This window comes from Notothenia coriiceps, unplaced genomic scaffold (genome assembly GCF_000735185.1).
Source record: "Notothenia coriiceps isolate Sejong01 unplaced genomic scaffold, NC01 NC01_scaffold00014991, whole genome shotgun sequence".
Classification (NCBI taxonomy): domain Eukaryota; kingdom Metazoa; phylum Chordata; class Actinopteri; order Perciformes; family Nototheniidae; genus Notothenia; species Notothenia coriiceps.
In genome coordinates, this window is record NW_011347692.1 from 1 (window position 1) to 23,765 (window position 23,765).

The 23,765-nt window shown below is 38.6% G+C and overlaps 4 protein-coding genes across 6 annotated transcripts; 1 reads left to right on the forward strand and 3 right to left on the reverse strand.

Moving 5' to 3' along the window:
• The first annotated feature begins 1,142 nt into the window (after positions 1 to 1,142).
• On the forward strand, positions 1,143 to 5,199 carry gsdmeb (gasdermin Eb). Of its 2 annotated transcripts, none has more exons than XM_010774937.1 (10): positions 1,143 to 1,301; positions 1,908 to 2,119; positions 2,198 to 2,402; positions 2,691 to 2,865; positions 3,485 to 3,605; positions 3,693 to 3,773; positions 4,022 to 4,149; positions 4,248 to 4,410; positions 4,531 to 4,604; positions 4,726 to 5,199. In XM_010774937.1, the coding sequence occupies exons 2-10, from the start codon at positions 1,915 to 1,917 to the stop codon at positions 4,951 to 4,953; spliced, it is 1,380 nt and encodes a 459-aa protein (XP_010773239.1). In that variant the 5' UTR covers positions 1,143 to 1,301; positions 1,908 to 1,914; the 3' UTR covers positions 4,954 to 5,199. The 2 variants fall into 2 exon arrangements, with proteins under 2 accessions (XP_010773239.1, XP_010773240.1); XM_010774938.1 differs by lacking the exon at positions 1,143 to 1,301 and adding an exon at positions 1,345 to 1,508.
• Positions 5,200 to 5,297: 98 nt separating this feature from the next.
• On the reverse strand, positions 5,298 to 14,904 carry LOC104948717 (MAGUK p55 subfamily member 6-like). Of its 2 annotated transcripts, XM_010774935.1 has the most exons (14): positions 14,772 to 14,904; positions 13,255 to 13,331; positions 12,607 to 12,709; positions 11,787 to 11,905; positions 10,943 to 11,095; positions 10,147 to 10,296; positions 9,693 to 9,920; positions 8,485 to 8,616; positions 8,081 to 8,183; positions 7,876 to 7,941; positions 7,622 to 7,783; positions 7,322 to 7,524; positions 7,111 to 7,239; positions 5,298 to 6,995 (listed from the first exon to the last, which is right to left on the reverse strand). In XM_010774935.1, the coding sequence occupies exons 3-14, from the start codon at positions 12,635 to 12,637 to the stop codon at positions 6,819 to 6,821; spliced, it is 1,653 nt and encodes a 550-aa protein (XP_010773237.1). In that variant the 5' UTR covers positions 12,638 to 12,709; positions 13,255 to 13,331; positions 14,772 to 14,904; the 3' UTR covers positions 5,298 to 6,818. The 2 variants fall into 2 exon arrangements, with proteins under 2 accessions (XP_010773237.1, XP_010773238.1); XM_010774936.1 differs by lacking the exon at positions 13,255 to 13,331 and having other exon boundaries at positions 14,772 to 14,898.
• A 163-nt stretch (positions 14,905 to 15,067) lies between these two features.
• Positions 15,068 to 17,742, reverse strand: LOC104948720 (peptide YY-like). The gene is made up of 4 exons (XM_010774939.1): positions 17,685 to 17,742; positions 17,215 to 17,388; positions 17,027 to 17,116; positions 15,068 to 16,053 (listed from the first exon to the last, which is right to left on the reverse strand). Coding segments are annotated over exons 1-4 (291 nt in total). The 5' UTR covers positions 17,687 to 17,742; the 3' UTR covers positions 15,068 to 16,028.
• Positions 17,743 to 21,878: 4,136 nt separating this feature from the next.
• malsu1 (mitochondrial assembly of ribosomal large subunit 1) lies at positions 21,879 to 23,742 on the reverse strand. The gene is made up of 4 exons (XM_010774940.1): positions 23,335 to 23,742; positions 22,594 to 22,769; positions 22,420 to 22,501; positions 21,879 to 22,303 (listed from the first exon to the last, which is right to left on the reverse strand). Exons 1-4 carry the CDS (start codon positions 23,639 to 23,641, stop codon positions 22,149 to 22,151), a joined length of 720 nt encoding a protein of 239 aa, XP_010773242.1. The 5' UTR covers positions 23,642 to 23,742; the 3' UTR covers positions 21,879 to 22,148.
• Between the last annotated feature and the right edge of the window lie 23 nt (positions 23,743 to 23,765).

Here is a 23,765-nt window from a genome sequence, read left to right on the forward strand (position 1 = left end):
AAGTGCTTCACAGTTTCATAAGATTGAGTTTAACAAAATGGATGTCACATAAAATACAGTTAACAAGAACATTGATATCACATATGATATGAACGGGTTAAAAGACATACAAATATACATAACATTTGCATAGAATAGACATTGAGTAAAAAATAGATTCAAAATTCAGGATAATAAAAGAAAAGAAGTAGCTATCTAAGAGCCACAAGGCCCTTGAGGCAAAATAGGCAATGATGAAGGTTTAACAATTCATTTGATGTAGACAGTTGTACTTAAGTGTTGTGTATCAAAGAAACATATATTTGTGGCAAGTTTATTTAAGAATAGGAAGTGAACATATCATATCAGTGCCCCTAAAAATACTATCTAATTGTATAGGACATAAGGTGTGTGAGTGGCTTAGGAAAAACAGTCTATGCTTGGCATCCATTATTATTAATTGTATGTTAGTTTCAGCTCATTGAACATAGTCCTGATTTTTTCTGAGTGACTACATGGGGTGTCCTGCTATCACCCTGGAGTGAGATGGATCTATGATACTGGACAGTTTTTGTTTTGTTCTCATCTAAAAACAGGGATGATAGCTCATACAATAGAGATTTCAAAGGTCTTTTATTTTGAAACTCTACATCAGAATGTCCTGATTTTTTCTGAGTGACTACATGGGGTGTCCTGCTATCACCCTGGAGTAAGATGGATCTATGATACTGGACAGTTTTTGTTTTATTCTCATCTAAAAACAGGGATGATAGCTCATACAATAGAGATTTCAAAGGTCTTTTATTTTGAAACTCTACATCAGAATGTCCTGATTTTTTCTGAGTGACTACATGGGGTGTCCTTCTATCACCCTGGAGTGAGATTGATCTATGATACTGGACAGTTTTTGTTTTATTCTCATCTAAACACAGAGGGATGATTCTTTTTGACTCTACCGTAATGCATAGGATATTCGCGCACCGCAATATCACGTGAGGGCTGGCTTGACTAGGTTTTCCCGAGTGGAGGCTGGCTTGACCGCAGTGTTAAATGCTTACTTAAAATGCTGCTGACTAAATCTGATATGAATCAGAGAAACTGTAGCCAACAGGAATGAGGTTGAACTGGTTTAACAGGAGCCTCAGAAACACATCCATCATTCCAGTGAAGATAGGGCGGGGCTTAATTATTTTAAAACAAGTCAGATCTTGTTGTCACTGCACAACCTATACTATGAGAGTATGAGGAAGCATTGTCTTCTCTAGAAATCTGACATTGAAACATCTTTCTTCTCTGGATCATTACCAAAACTGAGATTTGTGGTAAGCGGTTAAACTCGTAGGATTTTTGTTTCGACGCTGTTTTTGTTCTGCAAGCCGGCGAATTCACGAGAAAAACGACTTGAGACTGGTGTTTTCTGGTGCTAGGTGTAGCATGCGTTTTCAATGAAAGTGTGTGTTTGCAAGTGGTTAATTTCTTTGAGTATTCTTTATTTCGTGTTGCTTTACATGCGTTAGAAGAACAGTAAGGTAAGGGTACTGAGAATCTCACATTCTTCTAGCTAAAGACTACACTATGACATATACACCTATGTTTTTTATGACATGCTTTTGACTTTTTCAAGACATACTTAGTCATAGTATATGTAATAACAAATGGCAAAGTATATGGCATTAGTGTTATTGAACAGGTCATGATCAAACTCATAAAAGTACTAATATAGAAAGTCATATCAAACCCGTTTTTTTATGACAAACTATGTATGACTCTTTTTTAGTGACATTCTATAATATAGTTTTCTAATGGCTTACTACACCTAGACTTTTGTATGGGCTTCAATTCCATACTTTTTTAGGACATTTCTTACGACATGGTACGAGTGTTTAATAAAGAAGTCCTTAATCTATAACTGTCAATATTTTTTCCAGCTGAGAGATGTTTGCCTCAGCCACCAGAAACTTTGTGGAGGAGGTGGATCCTGGAGGTTTGCTGATCCCAGTGTCCAGCCTGAACGACACCATTGACCTCCTGACGGTGGTGGTGAAGCATAAGCGTTTCTGGTTCTGGCAGAAACCAAAGTATAAACTTTCTGATTTTAATTTAAACGATATACTAACAGGAGACACACCTATAAAACCTGGTAAACAGCATCCCTCTTACTTGATTCATAATTGTTTAAATGATCACAGAACACCTAAATGTTTCACTGTTCACACAGGTGTCACTGTGTCAGACTTCATCACATACATTGGGACATACGGTGACAACTTTCAGGGTTGCATAGGACTATCAGCAAACTCAGCCAATACCAATGCCAATTTGAACCTGGAGGGTAAAGAGTCATCCAAACTCCAGTCCTCCTTTGGAAGTTTAAAGAAGGAGGAAGTGGATGTGAAGAAACTGCTGTGTGACTCCAAAACCAGGTACATTTCCCCCCATCTGTTTCTACTGTCCTCTCTTATAGAGTTAAATGGGTTTGAAAGAAAAACACTGTAAATATGACATCTGACATGCAGTGTGTTAAAGATCTGGGAGCAGGAATGAACTTTGTACTACCATAAAGTTGAATGCAACAGCTGTTTCAGTTCAAGATTAACACCAGATTTCAGTGTTTGTTTAGGATAAGTAGGTATTTTATCAGTTTCCCAGTACAAAGAACTTTTCCCTGTAAAATATTACAGTATTATAATTTTTTTAATTCAACGTTTCAGGGTCCTGGATATGTCCCATTCCCTGATCCAGCAGGTGAAGGAGAAGCAGAGGCGGGTGTTTGGGATTGTGAAGGAGCGGATTGTGACCACTCAGCCCTGTTCGGTCATAGAGGAGGTGCAGCAGGGAGCTCAGTGTGCAGGAGGACTGAGCATCTGTGGTCCGCAGAGCTTAAAGGTACACTCATAAACTCATTCCTATGATAGTGATTGCACAAATCATTCTCTAACTGTTTTATAATTAACATGATATTCCAGCAACGTGTGTTTTTTTTTTTCAGAAATAAGTCATGCCTGTTTGTACTGTTTGCACAATGTTTATCTTTATTGTGCCAACATTCTATGGTACAACACCCTCAGTTAATGACAGCCTACTTTTGCGTTGGAATTCTTCATAATCATGTAATGGGGAAGAGAAATAGTTTTTCTAGTTAAGAGGAACAGAAATGTTTGCCCTTCACACTGGAAATTCTCTGTTGGTGGAAATTTGATTTTCTCTTCCTCTTTTATCATTTGGTTCTTCTTACTGTTTCTAAAAACGGAAAGGAAGAAAAAGCCTTGTCTCTTTGATTGAGAGAGACACATCAAAGCATTCAATGTTTATGTCCTAGATTGATGAAAATGTATCTGATATAAAATGTAATTGTAGCAGAATTCTTATTTCCACATCTTTTGGTATTAAACACCCCAGAAAATATCCCTTGCATCACCAGAAACAATTATTTCTTGTTTTAGAGTGGATATTTCCTTAAAGTAGTATGAGTTTTGTTAAAATGTTATGCGTTTGGACTCTGCAGGTGTCGTTGAAAGAGAATGGGAGCTTGAGTAAAGACAGTAACATCAGCATGGAGATTCCCATCCATACTACCATCGCCTATGCTCTCATAGAGCTGGAAATCAAACAGAATGGACGTTATGGTGAGCAATAATTCACACACATCTGAATAAACTCTTATCATTATTACATTGGGTTGTTTAAAATGTAACATGTTGTATTTTCCCCAGGGCTGTGTCTGATGTCAGACACCAATGGGGGTTTTGAAGCCGATGGCCCTGGAGACTCTTATTCTACCCACCTTAGACAAGGTAAATTGCTGTTTTCTTCTCTGCAGCCATAACACATGTGAAAAAGATGATTGTTGCAGCAGATGACGTGTTCAAAAATGCATGTTGCTATGAAGTCACAAAGGGCCTCCGGAGATTGAAAGCTTCCTGTCTGATGGTTATGGTGCTGTAACTGTTTAGCATGTGCTTTGACCTGTGTATTAAATGCTCTCTGTGGATGTTTTTGCTTTACATTTCTTAATCCAATGTCCACTTTGTTTTGTTTTCAGAGCTGGAGGAACTGAGTGAACATTTCCAGGTGCTTTCTAATCTTCCTGCCACCACAAGGTCAACTCTGTTCCTCCAAATCACAAAGGTTATGAGTGACCCAGGGGCCTTCAGTGTACTGCAGGATGTGGTAGGTGGGGACAGAGAGGTTATATGGAGTAGCTAGCATTAGCAACTTCTGTTACATTGTTTCATTTTTTTAAATCTGATTGTCTTCTGGTGTCTCAGCTGGACAAGATGTGCCAGGATGAGAAACCTGCTGTGGGTGATATAACAGCGACAGAGGCCCAGAAACAGAAGATCCAAGCCATTCTGGAGCTTTTGGAGCAGGATGGTGAAGAGTCCCCACAAGTCCTTCCAGCCCTTTACCTTGTCACTTGCGCCATTGATGGTGAGAAAGTTGTGCTCTGTGTAGCCTTCATTACTAAAGAGAAATGTAGCTTGAAGTCCTCAAGCTCTCAAAAAAACGTTCTGTTTTCTATCCTGTAACTCCTGTAACTTGTTCTTTCAGAGCTTACAAATGATTGTCTTGCTTTCTTGGGAATGTGCTGCAGCCTCTCAATGTTACAGTCTCTGGAGCTACTGGTTAGTAAAGCCAGTTTTTACAACTAAGAAAAACACAACATGTTATGGGAGGTTTTTATCTTTTGAATTATGCATCAAATTTATTTAGTTTCCTGTTATCTTTTTGTCACACCTTTTCCAGATTCAGTGTGCATCGGGGAAGGGGGAGTTGCCTCTGAACAGCGCAGGCCTAGCTGCACTGACAGAAGACAACTTTGAAAAGGCTGAACATCTGTTTGCCGCCTCCAATGTGTCCCTGAAGAGAGACGGGGACACAGTGAAGACAGAAATAAAACCCCAGCCAGGACAGCTCCCTCTGGTCCTGTGTATCGCCGTCAGAGGTCTCTTCTCCTTGGCCCGCTGTGATTAACTAAAGTCCTTTATATCCACCGGAAGCTAACACTACACTGGACAGAGGTTAGGGTCATCAAGTAGATCAAGTGTTATTAGTCAGTGTTTTTTCACCTCTTGTTGGTGCTGTAGAACTTCCCATTTAATATAATGTTCTAAATATAACGGTGCCAAAACAGTTAGTCATGTAAAGCTTTAGTTCATCTATGATGACACATCTTCGATTTGACAATCTATTACTTGAGGTCGTGGATTGTCAAAAAAACAAGCATTTTGAAGACATTATCCTGATTGTAGCCTTGATTTTAACATGGAAAAAATAATTAATTACACTTTTAGAATGTTTCATTTTGACAATATTACTTATGACACAAGGGATGGTACCCTACAAGTTGTGCGTTACTAAGTTAGCCCACACTTTCAAACCAAACACTTGTGATTCAGCAATTTGCGTGTTATGTACAGTATAATATTCAGATAGAAACAAAGGGTTTGATGACAGGAACCTGGATGTAGCATCTTATTTGGGGTAATGTCACTTAGGAGGTCAATTCCTAGTATTTTATAGAAGCATTGCCTTTCAGTGTTCTCATCTAACCACGTTTCCTGTATGTTGAATTGCCATTGGCTTGAATATGTTATGCTGGGATCAATATCATGTCCCCGTCCTTGAGGCCGACCAAATCTTGATCTGAAACTTGTTCTCCAAATTCTTATAAGCTTTACATTTTTTATGGAACAGCTTTTCACTTGGTTTCAATGTTCCTTTTTAATTGTGAAGCATTGTTTAAGGTTTTTACAATTTAGAGAAAGATTTATACTTCTTACTTTTTTTATGTCTCTTTATTGTTCGAACATTCAAAACAAGAAATTGTAAAAACTCATCTTGATTTGTTTTTTTTCCTGTACCACATACCAACACATGCTGAACACAATACGTTTGTCAATAACAAAAACCCAAAGCGGATCGTAAGAAAAACACCAGTTATTTATTTGACATTTGAAAATACATTTTTTATGAATTCTTGTAAAATATACCTTTTTTTTAAGTAAATAGGAACTTTATTTAAAACTGTTAAGTTTTAGTAATATCACATCTACAGGGATGGTTCTCTGAGTTGCAGCACCCTGTTCAAGAGTCCTGTGGAAAATGTTTCTTTCAAACAAAGACAGCACCGGTTTAACAGTCAAATATTTACATGATCTAGATATCTGACAATCAAACAACATAATTAATGTAATCTGTTGTGCTACAGTATAAGAGAAATAATTGGTTACACTACATAATTACTTTTCCTTCTGTACAACATCAAACAGTGACTGGCATGACATTTCCATGTATTAGTAACTGCTGAGACTGCAGGGCATAGATGTAGCCTTGAGGAGGAAAAAGGTCTCACAAATATGCCACTATCGACATGAATGAGATGAAGTACTGGAGACATGTGCACTGTAAACTGTAACACTGAGGTATTGTTAGCTCTCCTCATTTTTGCGGAATAAATATTTATGTTACATACAGATGTAAAATTAAAACAGGACATGACAGAAAATTGCATTTGCTTCTAAAAACATCCTGACACAAGGGCCAGTGCTTTCTTACAATCCACATGAATAGAAAGGATTCTTTAAAAGTTTTTGCCAATAAATAAGTACACTTCCTGTGTGTTCTGAGTTGCATAGCATGTAAGAAAGGAATCTGAAAATTCAGATCAAGGTGACTGATGCAGCTTTGAGCGAGACCCATATACACAAAAGTCTGATGTCCAACTCTTTCTCTGTGTGTGCAGTACAGTGTTGAATCCTCCGTCCAATCGGGTGTCGGCCTTTCCTTCCTAGCCTGGCAGCTGGTACAGCCGTGTGTGTCCAATAGGCTGAAGAACATCAGTAGACCCAGCTGACTGGAACCCACTGCGGCTCTATGAATAATCGCTCTACCACCTCCTGCAGTTGGTCAAAGGCCTTGTCCAGATTGTCATTGACAATAGTCAGGTCAAAGTAGTGGCTGTACGCACGACGGATCCTGGCACTCTCGTCCACAGTCTTCTTCAAATCATTCTCCTGTTATGGAGAGAGATACTGCCCATTAGGATGGTGGAAGCAACAATCATTTCATAAGAACCTCGAAAATCTTCATTTTAACTATTTAAGAATCTTAAATTCTCTGAAGACGTACCGTGAGTAGTTTGGTTGTAAGTCCAGCATCTATCACAGCTTTGTGCATAGCTCTTAGTGTGTCCAGTTCTGGAGCAGCGATAAACACCACAAACGGCATGAACTCAGCAGTCTTCAACACTTTCAAAGCCTGGGCAGAAAATATGATGTCACAACCAAAGATTTAGGGGAGAAAAAAAACTACGCGTTGAAGGTTTGTGCCTTTGACTCACCTGAGGGTTGACGTCCAGGATGCAGGTACGGCCTGCATTCACCACTTCATGGATAGAGTCGATCTTGGTGCCATAAAGGTTGGCATCGTACTCGCCATGCTCCAGGTAACGACTCTCTTTGATGTCCTTCTCCATCTGTTCCCGCATCACAAAGCAATAGTTCTGGCCGTCCATTTCCTCTTCCCTCGGACACCGTGATGTGACTGCAGATAAATAGGTGACGAGAGGTGTTTCATGTACCCTGTTAGGAAAATGTTGCTGCAGATATTCAATAACCTCAGCTGTCCGCCTCACACTCACAGGGTACAGTGGTTCCATATCGCAGAGGGTTCATGACAATAAGTCTGTTTTTCAGGCTGCGCCTCCCCACTCCCTGGGCTCCGATCAGAACAAGCGTTTTCCTCTGAAACGGCGGCATCTTGGCCACTTCCTCGTAGATCTGCAGCTCATAACGGTCAAATTCTGTTCAAGGAAATTCACAGGCTGGATGAATACAGTAATGTGCGCTTACAGTTAAAACATGACATATGAAAATTAAATATAGCAGTGCACACCTGCATTCTTCGACGTGAGGTACATCATTTTCTTCTTCTTTTTCTTTGCAGTTCCACAGAGCATCCCTAGGAGAAATGTAAAAAAGCATCAGATCGCCACTTGGTGGTGCTAAAGGCCAGAGTCTCCTGACTTTTCATAACTTAACAAGAAAGCGCAGCAGAGAGCAAGGTGTGAATGAGTTGGCATGTGTGAACATAAACTGACCTGTACCAGAAGTATCCAGGTCTCTTCTTACGAAAGCTTTCCTCTTCTCCTCTAAGAACTGACTAGGGATGAGACCAGTGGCACCACCAACCACTTTGCATGCCTATGTGGGAATAAAAAGTAGTTTAAAGATAGTTTAAACATTTCACAAAGTAAAGAAGAACAATGCCTTCATATCTTTAGCCACAGTCAATTCCTATGTGTATTTTAAACACGGTTACATGTATCGTGAACATAGACAAAAGACAAAGGGACGTCACAGATATCATTTCAGATAATGCCGCATTCATTCAATAAGCAACTAGGGTTTTTCTTTTAGAAATTCAATCACATTTCTAACTAGCTGTCCAGCTTTCGTCAAAGCAGCACTGTCCTTCAGTGCAGAGCGAAACGTGTCCACTCACCTGCCACCAGTTGGAGTCCTCCTTGTTGACGACCTGAAGGATGTCTCCCTTGGAAAAGGCAAGGCCTGCCTCTTTACAGGGGATCAAGTTGTCTGTGGCCGGATTATAGTTGAAGTGGGGCTTCAGATAAATCTGTGAACAAGATATCAGACTATTACATCGTAAAGAGAGCATACACAACAGGATCGAGCAAAACCTTCTATCACTTTTTTATAAATATATTGTCACATTGGGCTGGACAATGTAGATTTAAAAAAAAGAGTATTTTTACACCTAAGTAACTTCATTATTAACAGTCTGGCAGCTCTTTATTTAAACTAATGTTATCATAACAATCATGAGGGCATGTCCACTTCCCTTTTCTCCCCCCTTTATAATCCTCATGTTGGATTCGGCAGTTATATTGCAAGCTTTCAAGTTCTCTTTACCTAACTGCCGCCATTATTTGTGTTTACACAAAGCTGTTCTCCGCACATGTTTAATCTTTTTTTTAAGACTCTGTGTCAGGTTTTATTTTCAATAGATGTTATCACCTGTTGTCCATTTCTATTTTGTTACTTCTTCTATGAATGCTTAAAGTCCGAAGGCTGAATAAGGGGGATGAACAAAAGGGACCAGTGTGAGGAGTTGGAATGTTTTAACCATGCTCAATGGCATGAGCAAAGTGAACTCGTTGAAAGATTAATCGTGTCTATTACTGTAGTGAATTTGTACTACATAGGACCAATTACAAGTGAAAACACTTAGCATAACTGAAAACCAACGTGCACAAACAGTGGGATTAGATCATTGGATCCTCCCGGCACAAAGGTCAGTGTCTGACATAACCCTACATGCTGCTCCTTGGTGTCAGCTGCTGTGTGTGCCTGTTACTGTAAGAAGGAGGGTGTGGGGCTCCAGTGAATAGAGTGGTGTGTGTCCCAGATAGTGTGAAGAGTGTTATTAATAGACCCTTACTGGGCTCAATTTTCAGAAGCCTGGCATTTTGAGATCACCCAGGTCAGGCAGCTCTTCTCCAATCCTTGAAAAGAGTCGTCCCTGATAGCCTCGCACACCTGACTTACGCATCCTGTACCACACTGATCTCAGGATTTCTCTAAAAGAACTCCTGAATTGAAAAACCTGGCATTCAATTCAGATTTCCCAGGATTCTTAGTTCCCACAGGTAAAAACCCTGGATGGAAAAAATCCTCCTTTTCTTCACCCACCTGTGGGGGGGCCGGTGTGTCTCTGTAGCTAGGCAGGACCTTGAGAGTGATGCTCCCACTGCAGACCCCTAACAGCTCCTGGAGTTGATGGGGGTCCCGACCGACCTCGTGACCGTTCACCTCGCGGATAATGTCCCCAGTGTGCAGCATGCCCTGCCTGTCAATCGAGCTGCCGTGCAGGATCCGTGCGATCACCATCTCTCCCCGCTCCACGCGGAACGTCACCCCCTGAAAGAGAGTCATCATACATCCGCACATCATAAATCACGCTGGAGGTCCGTTTCATAGCATGGCCTGTCCGGTCACTGTGAAAGAAGCAGCTCATGTCGAGTTACTTTATAAAACCGAGTCACCCTGTTCTAACAGATGGTGAATAAAAGAGGACACGAGTAAGACTTTCAACACATAGCTCCACTGCAGAGCTGTGGTTGATGTAAATGCCTGGCTTACTCACCAGTGGTTCCCCAGCTTTCTTCTGAATGCCAATCATCCTGACAGCATCAGCTGGCATGAGTGAACTCGTCATCAACGCATTGCTGTTCACTGCAGCGTTGGGCATTTCATAACACTTTGCAGCAACTTTGTCATGAGCCTCTATCAAAGACTGTGGCAGGAAAAAAGTAGAACAGGGGAAAAACATTACAGACAGAATTAAGAGGAAAACCTTATTCACAATCACTGGATTAAATATGTATGGTTACTTTCTGTGCCCACCACCAAACGCGCAATAACTGCTACAAAGGATGACTGCCAATGCAACATGCATTTGATTTATTACCATGAAACAGTGAAGAGGTAAATCACTTTACTGTGCACTTTCCTTATGAAGACAACCGTTTTATCACTGCATTGACAGATACATAATTGATATTGAGAGAAGATAATCAACCTTATTCTTACCCTAGCAGCCACAACCTAGAGTTAGCATGGGTCAGAGACTACAAACTGCATCAGTGAATATTTACTGAAACAGTAGGTGACACTTTTCTCCCCGGTCTTTACCCGCATAACTCAGCCTGCTATTGGCCCAAGGAAATACACCCCCACCCTCCCATGTCGCAGCTTGTAAGTGGTTGAGAATATAAAGGACGACATGGGAGCAGAGCTGCCACCACTTAAGAATATTAACCAATGGTTGGGTGCGACAGGCTCTGACATCCATTCCCACACAAGCTAGACCATTCAATCTACAAATCTCCCATTTAACCACAGACACCAATTGTGTACAAGAAGAATGATGTCTTAGATACCTTAAAGTTTGGCTCCTGCAGGATTTTCAGAAGCTCAGCAGCTGCAGCATCTTTTTCAGGCATGTTCTGAAGGGAATCCAAGATCTCTGTGACCAGCTGGACATTATCATCCCGCACAGCTCTTAGCTTAACTTCTTCAAGACGCTCATGAGCCTATAAACACAAACACAACAACAAAACAATGACCAGTTTATCCGGCTGTCTGCTGAGAGCATGGAGCAGTGAATACAATGACGCTCAACCCCCAGTGTCGCTGACTAGTGTACACACACTGTATGTCAGATTAAAGAGGTCAGACACTGTTATTATACCAACAACTCCATACACCCAATGTAGCAGGTAATACAATAACCAAAGAAAGCAGTGCTCCATTTCCGAGAAATGAGGACAAGAGCTTGCCTTAGTGACAGGTTTTCTATAGAAGGGAATCTATTAATAGATTTGGTAGATGGACCATGTGACCTCAATCTGCATTGGAGATTTATTTCTGTTATGCAAGCAAATTGTTCTTCATGCTGTCAAACTATTTTAGCTATGTGGAATCATTGATTTAACTCCTGTTAAAAAAGGAACATTTCTATGTCAACTTAAGCTAAAGTCAAGTCATTAAAATAAATCTGTATTCTGTCATAGAAAATGTCATAACAAAGTCATTGTATAGTATGATAATATATATATGTATCTATATTTAACCTTCATTTCCTGTGGCTAACAGATACATTTGCTGCTCTCATATCTAGTGTGTGTGTGTGTGTGTGTGTGTGTGTGTGTGTGTGTGTGTGTGTGTGTGTGTGTGTGTGTGTGTGTGTGTGTGTGTGTGTGTGTGTGTGAGTAAATGTTCTACCTTTGCCAGGGAGCGGACAATTGGGCTCTCCATGATGCCTCTGAGGAAAATGAGGTCAATATCTTTGGCTCCTGAGCCCGAAGGCAGGTCTTTCAGGTTGTCCAGTACCTGCTGCATTGCTAAGAGAAGAAAAAGAAACTTCAAAGATTGAGCTGACAGAATCTCAACTGCACCCTTTACTACTTTCGAGCTTATGAGCTTTAAGAATGCGGGCAGAAATGTTAGAGACAAACAAAACTCATAGCCAGTAAAAATGCAAATGTAAAACAAAACAATGCGGCTATAATAAGAGCTTACAAAGCCAGAACAATAAGTAGGCAGTCATGAATGCGCCAATTCAGAGAGAAGATCCCTTATTTCCATTGCAGCAGAAAAAAGCACGCAGTCACAAAGGAATTGTTCTACTAACAGAACTGCATTGTAAACTCTGACAGTACGCAGCAAAAAACTGAAGCCCACGTTGCTGACGAATACAGACAGTTTTTCAAATATAATGCTTCGATAAAATGAAAAATTGCCTTCTTTACTTCCTGGGAATTATTATTTCATTATAATAGAAACAGTCATGCAATGTGTTGTTTTACTTTAGGAGAATACGAAATGTCTGTGCAGTCACTGTGTAAGCCAAACATATTGCCTGTTTTGTGAGTATTTTCTGTAAAAAAAATTGAGTTGTGGTTATTGTGAAATAAAGAGGGACACATGTAAAAGTTCAGAGAACACACAACTATCTCTGGGCAAATTTGAATAAAATGTCAAATCTTGGATACAACAGTTCCCGTGCAAACAATTAGTTAGGACTTTGTCTTTGACTTCTTACCTTTGGCAGACTGTGCATTGGCCACAGTCATGTTTAATAATCCTCTGCTCAGGACGGTGAAACTCTCAACTGCCTGCTGACAGAACCCAGAACAACTGGAGGGCTAAAAAGAAAGCGCACTCAGGTCAGTATACTGTGTGCTCAGATCACCATACTTTACAAACCATGTCATGAAATAAATGAAGCTGAAATGACTAACATCTAGCTGTTAGAACATAAGTAGATAGTATGAATGCACGAGAGGCACCATAACATAGAAAACATGTGTTTGTCTTCCTGTTTCATGCACTTGTTAGCACAGAGAGCTCTTGTGAATTGAGGGAATGAGTAAGAGGTCCATTGAATGACAAAGGATGAGTCTCTAGTCCTTCTGGCTAAAGGTTGTGCCAGCCACACACACAGGGAGGCCCCCGGGGAATCTGTTCAAACACGATCTCCAAACAGAGTGAGGCAAAAACAGCACTACCAATGGCTAAGTGAGTAGGTAGACAAACAGAAGAATGGACTTTTTGAGCATAGGCCCCATCACCTCTCAACAGTAAACTGTATTAACATCATGATTGCAACAGTGTACAAAATGTCAACGAAGACAGCAAAAACTCAAATGATAATCCAGAGCAAAAAAAGACAAGAAGGGCACAAACTCACCTATAAACTATATTCAAATCATCAGTGCAGCACTCAGACACAGGTTTCTTACAAAACACACATCTGGTACCTCTGGACTAAAGGGAAAGTAGGAAAATCATAAACATAGAAATATTATTATTGTATCATCGAGTTGTCCAAGAAAACCTAAAAACCCTTAATGACAAATGCTGCTCATTGTGGTAAGTAAAGTCCTCCCTACCTTAACAGTATTTGGTTGTTTTTAGTTAGGTGTTTTGTATGTTGTTAATGTTTTTACATACAATTATTATATATTTTTTATCTAGATAATGTGTTAACAGAGCTATATCTTCAATACTTTCTGCTTGCTTAGTGTAGTGATCCCTATTATCAAGCCTCTATTAGCTTATTAGGGTGTTCCTTTACGCATATCGTCATTATGTCTTGTAGTTGTATTTTAACTATTTTTGAATAAAATAATAAACTAAATATAAATTTCAAAATATCAATGTCTATCAGCTTCAAAAAACCAACAACAGTGGGGCTTTAACTTCAATGTAAGATTTGTCTATGTGATAGTCTCTTCTGTGTTACTGGGTAGGAAGGCAAACTGCAAGTTAACACATTACATACAAATAGGTGAAATGGAAGGAGTACTAGAACACAGCTAAATTATCAAGACTGGGGTGTTTACATTTTTAAAAACTGAGAGGTTAGACGCCCCGAAAAGTATATTGCATTTTCAACCCACTTCTAGCTTATCACAATGTTCATAAATGAGAGCCAGTAGAGTTGCTATAGAGACAGTTAAACCGCACAGGAGGAGCAGCCGGGTGTAGTGACGTGAAGGCTCTGTACGCATGGTAGCAGATAAGTTAATAAATGGTATATACATTTGTTTTCCTGTCATGTAATAAGACTGTAGTAACTTAAAGTGGACTTACAACAAAAAAGGCAGCCTCCAAGAAGCGTGTTCGCTGCAGTGATTTGCTGTCAAGCTACATGCACACTGGGCACGTGTAACGTTTACCACTTTCAATGTGAGGTAACTTAGCCAAAAACGACAACAAGCCATGTGTAGCTAATTAGCGCTGGTAAACACCGATGTTAGCGTTAACGAACAACATTGCGATGTTATTTTCACCATGTTGAACTGCAGCTACGTGGTGCCTCCACTAGTGCCCGTCCCGTACCAAGTTAAGGCTAGCCATTACTAGTTTGTACCTCATCTGAATGCAAGTTAGCAATGCTAATTGTTGCTAGCAAACACTGAATAGCCTTTCCATGTTGCACGTTAAGTTTCTTTCAGACTGACATAATGCTACCATAAACGAGCAAAATTACCACTGCTACACTGTCTGTTAAATGTTTCAATGTGAAGTGATTCTAGCGTTATAGTTAACCAGTCATTAGATAGTTACGTTAGCTAATATCATGTGGCTCAGAATAGCTAGCTAACGTTAGCTGGTCGTGAGAACCGAGACACTACAGGGTCCCATGGTGAGACCCCTCAACGTTACTCAATTGTCTGTTGAAATGAATGAATGATACATTACCTAATTTATCCATTACCATCCAGTCACGCTTTCATGCTTCCCTTCTACAGTTTCTTAATTCGCACACCACTTGCGCAATAAATCGTTAGTGCATTTCCAGCCTGCGTTCCTTCCCTCAGTTCCCCGTCCACACAGACAGTGATGTGCTAATGACATCCTATCCTATGCCGTTACATTGGAATCCTGCTCAACCCACCCATACATTTACTCTAAACCTTATGTATAAATAACAGTAGTTGACAAAAGGTGTAACTTTATTCAATATTGTTCTCCCTATCACATGGAACGACCCCAAACAAAATGTGAGCTTTGATTTTAGCCTTTACTCTCTGCAATATTGTGAGTTGACACCTCAGTAGTTTGTTAACCATAAATACAAATTTAGGCTAGCTATTTAAACTTTAAATATCTATTTGTGAATAGAATATGTACCAAAATGGTAATAGAGAGCTTTTACTATATTGTTCGTGTAAGCATTACATTTTTTCTCACTGGCAAAACTTCAAGCATCATATCAGTGCCTACAATTGCATAGCCAACAACATATTTAAGAATTAAACTTTTAAGAAACACTTACCCCATGAGGAACGTGTAGCCTACTGTATTGTACATTTCTACCATAGCCCTTGTGATACCATCCCTACATCTGGCTTAATTTCTACATCAGCATGCAGCAACAACAGATTTCCAATTCACCAAATCTGGTAAATCTGCTGCACTGGAGCTTCTTTGAAAACCCAGAGCTTTCATATAGTTACAGAACGCCAGTCTCATGGACCGAGTTAACCAGAGTTGTGCTGCGTGATGTATCCAGGTCACTTGATTGGATTAAACTGTTAATCTATTTTCAGGCAAGGTGGAGCCACATCTCATCTGGCTTGAAAGAAACCAGTCAAATAAATGCAACACGGTGGTGTGTGAAATTAACAGTTAATTTGTATTTTACTTTCCCTAAAAATATAACATTAACAACAGTCATGAGTTATGAGCTACATGCCGAGCTTGAAAATGTTAAGAGATACATGTTCACCAGTAGGCAGCACTGTTACTCCATCAGAAAATGACACAAACGACGTTGCTCAACATACTGACACTAGAAATACAAGAAATGCAAGGTAGTACTACTGAGTGTTAATCAACATTACAGACCAAACAAGTTACGCAACACAATTTTCATTCCATGCAGTCCAAATTGATTTCATGTGGATGGAGCAGCTTTGTCGTAAAATCCGCCTGGACATGACAGCTCCAGCAGCATCACCACAGTGGCAGCCCATCATACCTACAACACGAGGAAGTGAAATCAAATCTTTGTTTTCTGACAGACTTTAAAACCCATGTTAGATGTATTTCTGTCCATATTCACATACGAGAGGAAGACCGTAAAATACAAATAAATGAAATCTAATACCACCACTAAATACAAACCAAAACAATTCCTTAACAAAGTGTTACCAGAAACATTTCAGCTTTAGCTTCAAAATAATTATGAATGCACATTAATTACTTAATTAATTATTTATTACTTAAGCGTCTTTGAGCATTAGGAAAAGCGCTATAAAAATCCCATGTATTATTATTATTATTATTATTACATTGCTGGTGTATGGAACATCACTAGATTGCAGGTTTGTAGTTTGTAGTGGCAATTTCTTATTTTACCTTATATGTTCTAACACTACTGTACCATTTCCTGATATATGCTGTTTTCTGTGCATACTCTCATGAGGGTTATTATTCTTAAGCGCTTCAAGGTCACAGAGCTGATTTGGCAGACTATGTTGAAACTACTCCTCTTCACACAAAGTTTGAACTTCCATATTCTGATAACCATTATGCTTTCTACAGCTCAAAGACACAGGTGTCTAATAACAATATGAGACATCCGTGTGAAAGCAGATTTCTGAGGCGTTCCGCCTACTGTAGCTACACAAAAACTCTGTCTGCCCGCCCTAACTTGTATATAAGCTTTGCTATTCTGTGACTATTGCGCACACTCCTGCAGACTACCCTGTACTCTGTGAGACTTGTGCCTTCGAGGCGCCTCGAATAAAGATCCAGAAAGACAACTCTGTTTGTTTCACCAGTTTATTGATTGATCATTCTAATTGTATTTCTCCACAGTATTGACTAGGTCTAAGATTTCCATAACAAGTTATATAAACTCATATTGTATCAGGCAATAGCATACAGTATTTTGGATAAAACTGATAAAGACATAACAGATTATTTGTAAAAGAAATTAAGTGATTTACCTGCCATAGTTAGATCCTGGAAAACTCTCTGAGCTCTCCCTCACCAACACATCTGAAAATACAGTATCTGGGGTGTCACGTTTCCCGTACCTATGCACAACAAAATCAAGTAACACAGTCATATTTAATTACATGTTCTTTTAAAATGTATTATTGCTACAGTATGTTATAGAAACGGAATAACTGACCTCTGTCTCGTAATGAGATTGATGTAGTGTCTTAGTGCAGAATAATATTTGGCGATCTCATCAAGTGGGGCGCCTTCTCGGGGGCTGACAGGCTTGGCTGGATACGCGTTGATGCCAGAGTGAACACAAGTCAGCAGGCAGAGAGCCAGCGACATCACAGTGCTGGAGCAAAACCTGGATCACAGTAAAAAGACATAAAAAACTAAATGTCATTCAGCAATTTCACAAATCAGAAGTAGAAGCCACCTATTGGACTGATCAAATAATATAAATTATTTAAGAACAAAAAAAGAATTATTCAACAATGTAAAAATGGCCAAGAAGAAGCAGCTTTATATTGGATACAATATCCAATATAAAGCTTTTATGGCAGCTACACCATAAAAACTGCCAGATCCAACATTAACTACTGACATTCAATTTACAAAATGTGCTTTAAAAGGAAAAGGTAGGAAACAAAAATTGCTTACATTGTCGTGCAACTCTTGGAAATTCTGCTGTAGTCGGTTTTCTTGCTGGTCAAGGCTCCTCTGGCAGATTTCCAACATTGCCTGTGTTTTATACAGTGTGTCGAATGGGGAGGGGGTGTCATCTGATTCACTTTTAGGGTACTCCTGAGAGATATCTACTGCTTCATTAGTTTAGTAATTACTGATTGCCGAAGCAGTGAAACAAATGTAGATAGTCTGTAACAACATTGTAATCAAAACATGTAAGTGTTCACAGCATTAGATTAATTGAAATATTTAATATTTTACTTGGAAGGTTACGTTTTGTTATCAATATATTCAAATTAACTGCATTTATAATAATCTTGCAGAAGGCAATATGTCTGCCTTTAGGATACTAATGTATGTTTTTCAACATGATCAACTCTGCAGCAAACAATGAGTTGAGTTATTCATTCATTTTCAAAGGCACACACAACTAATTAAAATACATGTAAAATGTAGTTTGTTTTATCCCTATTCATTCTTGACTTTACATCAAATAGGGTGGCCTTGAATGTTTGAAGGGTATAAAGGTGTACCCTTGCAAATTCCGTTTTCTTCCAAAAAGAAATGTGAAAGACAAAGTATAATCATTTGCAAAGTAGTGATAAAAGCAGAGACCAAACTATATTAATTTAGAGTGTCCTTTTAAGAGTCACAGCCAGCATGAAGCATCTTCATAAAACCTGTGATGTGTTGCTGATGACGGTCGGCTGTTTCACATTAACTTGATATATACTCCCGAACCATTGACCGCTGTGAAAGTGCATATGAGAACTATGGAAAGACCATGCGATAGCTTGACCCCAACGGGGCTTTAATGAGTTAGCTACCATTGAAAAGTGAACTATTCATTTAGCATCAATGCACAAAGGATAGCAACATAGTGAAGCAATGAGGAACCCTACCAACACTAAAGGAATGATATATCATTATAATACGAGATTGTAAACCAAGCTCTATGCGCTCAATGATCAATATCTAAATGATTTACTCCAAGGTATATATGTTTTCCTATATATGGACATTTACTTAATTAAAAATGTAACTTGTCCTTTGAGGATTTAATGAATCACCACAAAAAAGTGGGTTTGACAACATCACTACCCATTCTTCATTCATCAACCATTCTTCTTTCGAAAATAAATACAACAGAAACGCTTTACATGTTACGGGGGAAGAAAAATAATAAGCTTGATTAAAGCAAATTTCACTTCTCTTCCAAAGAAAATTTCAATGAGAAAGTATATATATTGGCAAAGTAGTGATAAAAGCAGAACATTCAGAGTGTCCACTTAAGGTTCATAGCCATCATTACAGCTCTCAATAAAACCGATGATGTGTAACTTTAAATGGCTGATGCCGGTCAGCTGCTTTTTACATAAAGTTTAAACATGTTGGGAAGTATGATGTTTCAGAGGAACGCAAAGGTGGGGTCTGCAACAGGAAACAAAGACATTAATTAATTTAATTATGCATACATATTCTGAAAGGTAGAAAAGGAAAATGTAGTCCTTCTTAACTCTACTTAAACGTTAGCATTTTAAGTTAAACATGAAAAAGATTGGAACACGGTTGTATTAAGACACTACCTAAACTAAACCAGCAAGAATAGCTACAAATTACACCAAATCATACAAAATAGGTTAGTCAATCACTCAAACCCAAAGATTTCCAACTTCAGATTGATAGAGCACAAAAAGCTTTCAGCCCCTAAATGGTAAGATTACTTTAATAGCAACTATCTTTTTTGAAGGGCACTCTAGGGGAATTTGACAGTAGAATGGTGCCTTCATTTCCTGACAGTACACAGGACAGTCTTTGTAGGGAAGAAAACACATTTCTTTAAGCATCAAGGGTTTGCATTTGAATAGACAGAACAAAGCAAAATATCACTCACAATCTACCCTGTTGATAGTCAGTACAAATCTGTTAATATAAAGGTCCTAACATTTTGGGAAAGCAAAGGAAAAAAACGATCAAAAATGTAATTCATTGGATATGTTGTGGAAAATATAATTCATCCTGTTCCTCTGTAACCTTGAGTTCTTTCACATGACGAGATCAAAGAGTAGAACTATTACAATATGCAATACCACTAGGGGTAATACATGTTCTAAGAACAATGGGGGATGTGCTGTATGGATAAATGGCAATAATTAATGCTATAATTAAATACTTAGTCGCATCAGCTTGCACAGTCACCTACTGTAAAAGAAGGAACAGGTGCATAATGCACAGAGAGCCTTTTAAGTGCCATCTCTGATACGTTAATGTGATCTCTGGTATTACTCCTTCCCTGAGAGAGCACCACACGGTGCCAACTCACCAGAAGGACATAGATTCATATAAAGGAACATAGATATCCACATACTGATTTTATTCCACAAAAATGTTTTTAAGTAGGGAATTGAAGTTGGAGTCTTGGCTGGTAAATTATTTATTTACGGTCAAAATATGTATACTTTTTTGTCCTTTTGTCTATATTATGTGGTTGTACTGTATATATGAAATGTATTAAGTGCAAACAAGTGCCAGCGAAATAAATGTTTTGTGCCTCCCAATGTTCGTCATACAGCAATAAATCTACAATGCAAGACACTGTGCTACTGCTGTTTTCAAACGCTGACTACTCTCCCTCAATCTCCTCTATCATAGAATATATTAACAGCATGGCCATTAATGGCTACACAACAGCGGGTAAAAGGACTGCAGCTAATGAGAACATTAGCCCATGAAGAAACGTTTGAGTCTAACAGAACCAATCTTTTTTTCTTCCACTCGTTTCAATTGTTTCTTTAGAGCCATTTTGTTAATCCACCAGAAAGTAGATGGTTTAATAGTTTGCGAGAGGAAAGGTCACAAAATGAATTGCATTAAGAGCATTGCATTCATTAGTTTTATACAATCTCACACGTGCTACTAATACCAATAGTTATTTGACATTCTGTCTTTAGTTAAACTTTGAATATTTTAATTTTGAGTCAATTTTAACTTAAAGTCCAAATCATTCTTGGTTAGTTTTTGATGTGTTTAAAATCCTATGGCAGGATTCAATCATGTTAAGTTTTCATTGAGTCTTTTTTTACTTTCAGACCATATAAGTACAAACAACACGACAGAAAGTCACTAAAACATTCAAACACTCAGTCCAGTCAGGCTCTGTGTAGTTATCTCGCTTCATTACATTTTTACATTTAGCTAATGTTCTGATCCAGCATGACTTAAAACAAGTAATTGAAACGGAGCGGTCATTTGCAAGGAAGTGTTAATTAAGGGTGTGTGGTGTGGTGTGGTGTGGTGTGTGTGTGTGTGTGTGTGTGTGTGTGTGTGTGTGTGCACACGAGTGTTTGGATCTGATTCTCCTTAGACATACTTGTGACATCATGACAGACCCTAAAAATATTTGTAGAAACCACAGTGATGGAATTCTTAAAATGTTCACCCAACAATGTTGTAGCTCGATCGATGCACACCATAAAGGTTTTTTAGAATAAAACAAAGCATGGTATNGGAATATTTGTTTTTTATCTCCAAAAACGTAATTTAAACAGCAAACAAAAAAAAGAATGTTCATGGGTTCATTCTTTGCCATGAGTAGCCTACTTTTAGTTTTAGTTTAGTTTAATATGTAAAATTCACAACTTTGTATTGAAAAAACCTGTAAAAATGTATATTAAAGGTGGGGTATGTAATTTATTTCAGAAACACTTTTTGTTATATTCCATGGAATGCTCTTAACATCCCGATAGCAATGAATATATTAAATGCTTTGACAATAAATACATCAAAAAATGCCATCTGTGGAAGCCGTAGCACTATAAAAAGTACGACCAATCATTTTAGCCGGCCCGGCTAAAATAACTGGATGGCCTACCTGCCTGTCAGCCTTCCATCTGTGCACAACATAGACTGTGTGCACAAACTTATCTCGTGCCCTCATTGGTCATGTGCGCGTTCGTGTTTGTTGGAGGAGGGGCTCTGTAAGGAGATCTGAAGGAAGAGGCAGATTTTTTCTGGTTGTGTACTTTCAATTTCTAGCGCACTCGAGCTGGTTTCTCCAAAATTACCTATCCCACCTTTAATTGAAAAGTATCTAGAATGGTATTAAAATAATGTATTGTTAACCATCACAATATCTAAAGACATACATATTTTATGAGCAGACTCAAATTATTCAAACATAATTACTTTATTTACAAATGCGGTAAAACAAATGTGTATACAATGAATCAATGTGGTGGGGACAGTGAGCCCTACAGTTTATCTGTTTGAGAGATCAATCCATTTATCAATTCCAAATACAAAACATGTTGTCTTTTTGACCAAATATGACTTAAGTGACAATAAAGTTGCTTATTACAGGGATAGAGGAGGCTGCATCTAAAGTCACAAAGAAGTAGTCAAGTTGGTTTAAAGTCAAGTCACAACTTAGATGATTTGTCACTTTGTAACTTTCCCATCATATATAAAGTCTTCCGGTAGGGTCTCCGTGGGCATGCTCTTCAGCTGCTCATCATACTTGCGGAGAGTCCAGAGTTTCTCCAGTTCAAACACTTCTCTGCTCTCTGGTAGCATGAAGTGGACAACCATGTTCCCTGAGACAGAGAAAGGAGCAGAAAAGTGAACACCAAGAGTAACTCTATCGACACTCCATTTTGTATTAACTGTCTAAAGTAGATATTATAAAATAGGATCTCTTTGTTTAACATACCAAAGTCAATACACATCCAGTCTTCTGCATCCTTTCCTTCTATCTTGACATTCGGTGCTCCCTCTTTCTTTAGAAACTTGTACTGTTGGAAAATCATGCATTGTTTAGGTTTCAATAACAAATTGCAGATAAAAACATTTATAAGAATGCAATGAGAATATAAATGTTAGTTACCACTTTGATGGCATAAAGAGCCATGGCACGGAGGTGTCTCGGGGATACACCACTGACAACAATAAAGTACTCTGAGTATGTGATCTGCTCTGGTACTTTAATCACACAGATGTCCACAGCATTTTCCTGACGCAGTAGAGAGACCAGTACATCAATGGTAAACTTCTCTGGAGAACCTGAAGAAAAAACAAGGATGACAAATATTGTCATACTTAAAACAAGGTTAAAAGGTTGCTCAACAGTAAGTGAACGCAATATTATATCTTTATGTTGTCTTGCATGATATTGCAAAAGTATTAAATAATTCAGTCATTTGCTATCCAAACTGTATTGGAGTTGTGTAATGTTATATTCCAGATTTATCTGTCAATCAATTCCAATCTGTATCTATTTATCTGTCTTGTGAAAAAGCAGTAAATACTCACTTTTAAGATAAAATCATAAAATGATTGAACAGATTTCTCGACAAATTACTTCATGATTGATCGATTGACAATTATGTGTCCATTCATTTCTGTTCATCGACTAACAGTGATTATTTTTTCAACTCTAGTTTTATTAAGCCATCATACTGTTAAACAAGGAAAGGTTGACCGTGATCCAATTTAACAAGCTGGAACAAACAAAACCTTGGGAGTTTAGCTTTCCATTATCTTTAACTACATTATGAACAGTTAATTATCTATCTATTGATGCGTTTACTTGTCACTCACGTTAAGGATTTCACCTGCCGTTACTTACTTTGATTCAGTGCACTGCTGCCCCTCTCCATCTCCTGTGATTCCTCTCGAAATACGCCAGTGCTTTTCGTTGATTCATCGCTTTCTGTACAAATCTCTGAGTATAATCTTTTTGTGTCTAAATTGAGTGTGGATACGTGATGTCTGTGCTGACATGAGGGTACATTTGTTGTGAAAAGTGGAGGCAAAAACAAGTCTTTACGAGATTTGGGGACCGAACAGACGCTTCTTAAAACGCCGGTGCGATCCAGTAAAACGCTACTTTTAAATACTGAGATTAGTTTCTTAGACCGAGTGAGAATATTCATGATTTTAACTTAAACTACATCACAGCACACACGAGCATGTAGGCAAGAAGCTAAAACAGGAAGTGACCTTGGATTTTGATTGGTTGGTACGGCTTCTTTGTTGGTCCCTGGCCTCAGGTAAATG